Genomic DNA, 3,308 nt, shown 5'->3' with positions numbered 1-3,308 from the left:
AATCTCACCGCCACCGCTGTTTTTACACTAATCGCAGGTAAACGCACCGCCCATCCAAAATCACCATCAATTGACTAAAAAAATTATGGTATAGTATTTTATTATTAAAAAAATCAATAGAACAAAACCCAAGAAATCCCTTTTTAAAAATAATTATTCTATATATTGAAATTTACAACCTATTAGATCTACATTGCTGCGAATAATTGGTACGTCGTAGAAGACAATTCTATAAAGCCCACTAGGTCCAATTACCCAATTGTTTCGGCCTAATACTTTCTTTTTGTTCTTCTTAAAATTGGGCTAAATTGAACAACTTAGTACAATTTTGGGTCTAGAATACATTGGGTTCAGTTTGTAATTTTTTGGGCAAATTCTACCTAATGTCATTAAATTGTTAGTAAGTTTACACTTTGATCACTTAACTTTAAAATGTTATAAAATAGTTACCGAGCTATTTGAAAGTTAAGAATCCGTGAATTAAAATCCAAACAACTTTCGTCTCCGTTGTTTGACATTGATTGTCAAATCAATTTGGATCTAAAATATGTTCTTTTACTTGTCAATAGGTACTAATTTACCATATCAATCATTGAACAGTCATTTGGAATTTACTAGTTGGACTTCATAAAAAAAACTTAACAGTCCAGTGACTTAAATGAAAACTTTCAAATAGTTTAATCACCATTTTGTAACTTTTTAAAGTTGAGTGATCAGAATATAAAGCTACTAATAGTTTAGTGACCTTAAGTATAGTTCTCTTTTTCTTTTTTTAGATGGGTGGATTGAGATGTTTGGCAACATCAAAGACATCATTTCGGGATCAGAACTGAGTGTTAGAATTTATTATAAAGTTCAGGAAGATGTAATTATAAAAGTAAAGCTCAAGTCGAGATAAGGCGAGCAAACACACTTGTCTGGCTCTATTGTCATCCCTAGTCCGGATAATGAACTAGAAAAAATGAGCCATAATCTCATAAATACTTATTGATATGAAATGAACATTTTTACATTGAAACATAATATCTAACTCTACCATCCCATAAGCCAATTGAAATATCAACTCCAATGTACGCATTCTAAGAGGTTGCAGATTCGAGGGAGCTTAGAGGTTACAGATTTGAGGGGGCTTAAAAGCTTAATGTCCTCTTCGAATTCGAGAGGGCAAAGTAGTGCATGAGTTAAAAATCTATACAAATCAAGCAACCATAGCCAACAACAATACCAATACTATGACCCAATGCCAAGTTCCTAACAGCTTCAAGCAAGCTGAAAGGGAAAAAAAATAGAAATCGGTTATTTTTGTTTATTCATGCAAGCATTGTATGCATCATCAAGAGTTTAAGATCATAACAAGCCCGGTTTTACCTTGGTTAACGTCGTTTTGAGATGTTGATGGTGTTGGTGTTACGGGAGTAGACTTATTCGTCAACGAGATCCCGAGGTTAGCACAGTCCAATCCAATTGCACCTGGAAAAACCACAAAGTTCGAACTCAATCAGCAATCTTCCGGAATACCGGTTTGAAAACCAGAAATCCTGAGTTACACAGCATCCTATATAGATTTCTGCTAGCTATAAATAAAAGTATGTTCTTACATTCTTTGTAACATGGGAAGGCAGAGACATTAAGAAGATTAAAGTAACCCTCTGAACATCGACAATCATACGTAAATGGTGACGTCTTGTTGCACGACCCACCTCCACAATTAGTCCATTTGCAGACTGAAAAACGGAGACAAAGTACTGCGTTCAGCATTAAGAAACGATAACAAATGACCAAACGCAAAAGCATAAACAGTACACAACTTACTGTCAAAGGCAGACTGATCTGTATCGGATGCCTTCTCTTGCGCCGGGGATGGAGCTGCCGAACAAACATTGTTCATCGAACCTAAAAGAAAACCCAAACCCGAAATAATTCGATAGCTATGGTTTAACAATCGTTAGATTAAACAGTCAAATCTTCGGATCAGCAATCTTTGACTTAGCTAAGATATTACAATCACACATATTGACAAACATTTGGTCCTCACCATTATGACACTCAATCTTGTGATGAATTTGGGTGTGACTGGCATCCATCACCAACTTTAATTATGCTTATCAAATCTAAATCTTTATCATTTAGCAGCATATCTCAATCCGAAATCAATGCTATTATGTTAAATTAAAATAGCAAAATACTAACATTCTTCACATGATGTAATCACACAACCACCCCTAGACCATTTCTAATTTCTAAAGCTAAAAAATCTACAAGATCCCATTGCACATCATCATCAAATGAGTGACAAATTCACATTCATGATACGAACATACACAAAATCAAAAGCAATAAACAAAGAAGTTAAGGAGATTAATTACAATTGGGAACAATGCAAGGGAGGAACTTGAGATGAGCATGATCATCTTTATCAGAAAAGGTTTGCTTCCAACCAGGATCACATTCACATATATAAAAAGGCAATGTTCCATTAATAGATGGCTTGCATTTTCCTCTGCCACATTCCACTTCTTTGCATACATCATCTGCAACCATAAAAAAACTTTAAAATTTAAGAAAAACCCCAAGTTAAAGAAAGACCCAAAGATCTCAAAGACATTAATTTTTCATCTAAAAAGGAAATATTAAGGAAAAGAATGGAATGGGAAAGGAACAAACCAAATAAGGGTGATAAAAGTGGGGATAGAAAGTCAGTTTTGGCAATCTTAAGATGCAAAAGAAGAAAGATTGAAAGGAAAGCAAGGGTTTTGAGAGAAGACATTGGTAGAAACATGCAAAGGATATTGATGAGAGAATACAAATACAACAAAAAACAAAAAAAGAAGAAGAAAATTTATTGAGTTTTAAGAGAGTTGGAAGAGGTTTCTGCAAATGGACGGCGCCTTACTTGCTGGAAATTGAGAATTTTATAAGTTGAGATTATTACGTGGCTTAACTCGGTTTAACTCATCAGTCCATGGTTGTTGTCGTGGTTGGAGGTTCAATTCAAAGCATGGTTTTGAACGGTTAAAATGTGCTGTTAGTCCCTATATTTTAAAAATTATTTATATTAGTCCCTGTACTTAAAAAAAAAGTTTAAAATTAGGCTTTTTTATTTAAAAACTCAGTTCAATCGTTAAAATTATATTTTGTCAAAATTTATCAAATTAAAATTTTTTTAGGCCGTACTCATATGACATGGCATATGATTGACTGAAAATAAATATTAGAATTTACTAATGAGATTAATTCGACTAGAAATTTAAAATTGAAAAAGTAGGAAATTTTAATTTTTAAAATTTAAAGGACTAAATAATAAGGTT

At 33.3% G+C, this 3,308-nt stretch overlaps 1 protein-coding gene across 1 annotated transcript; it reads right to left on the bottom strand.

Annotated features, from left to right (window-relative positions):
* Positions 1-895: 895 nt before the first annotated feature.
* LOC105796678 (uncharacterized) lies at positions 896-2,893 on the bottom strand. Its single transcript, XM_012626452.2, has 6 exons — positions 2,665-2,893; positions 2,367-2,531; positions 1,813-1,893; positions 1,599-1,724; positions 1,369-1,470; positions 896-1,269 (listed from the first exon to the last, which is right to left on the bottom strand). Exons 1-6 carry the CDS (start codon positions 2,777-2,779, stop codon positions 1,199-1,201), a joined length of 660 nt encoding a protein of 219 aa, XP_012481906.1. The 5' UTR covers positions 2,780-2,893; the 3' UTR covers positions 896-1,198.
* Positions 2,894-3,308: the final 415 nt, after the last annotated feature.

The sequence above is a fragment of the Gossypium raimondii genome, chromosome 3 (genome assembly GCF_025698545.1).
Source record: "Gossypium raimondii isolate GPD5lz chromosome 3, ASM2569854v1, whole genome shotgun sequence".
Classification (NCBI taxonomy): domain Eukaryota; kingdom Viridiplantae; phylum Streptophyta; class Magnoliopsida; order Malvales; family Malvaceae; genus Gossypium; species Gossypium raimondii.
The sequence above is the reverse complement of the archived record's forward strand: the minus strand, read 5'-3'. Positions and strand labels throughout refer to the sequence as shown.

Coding starts and splice junctions, on each gene's coding strand:
- LOC105796678 (XM_012626452.2), bottom strand. CDS start 2,779: ATGTTTCTACCAATGTCTTCTCTCAAAACCCTTGCTTTCCTTTCAATC. Junction 2,532..2,664: donor ACTTTTATCACCCTTATTTG/GTTTGTTCCTTT, acceptor TTATGGTTGCAG/ATGATGTATGCAAAGAAGTG. Junction 1,471..1,598: donor CTTCCCATGTTACAAAGAAT/GTAAGAACATAC, acceptor TGGTTTTTCCAG/GTGCAATTGGATTGGACTGT.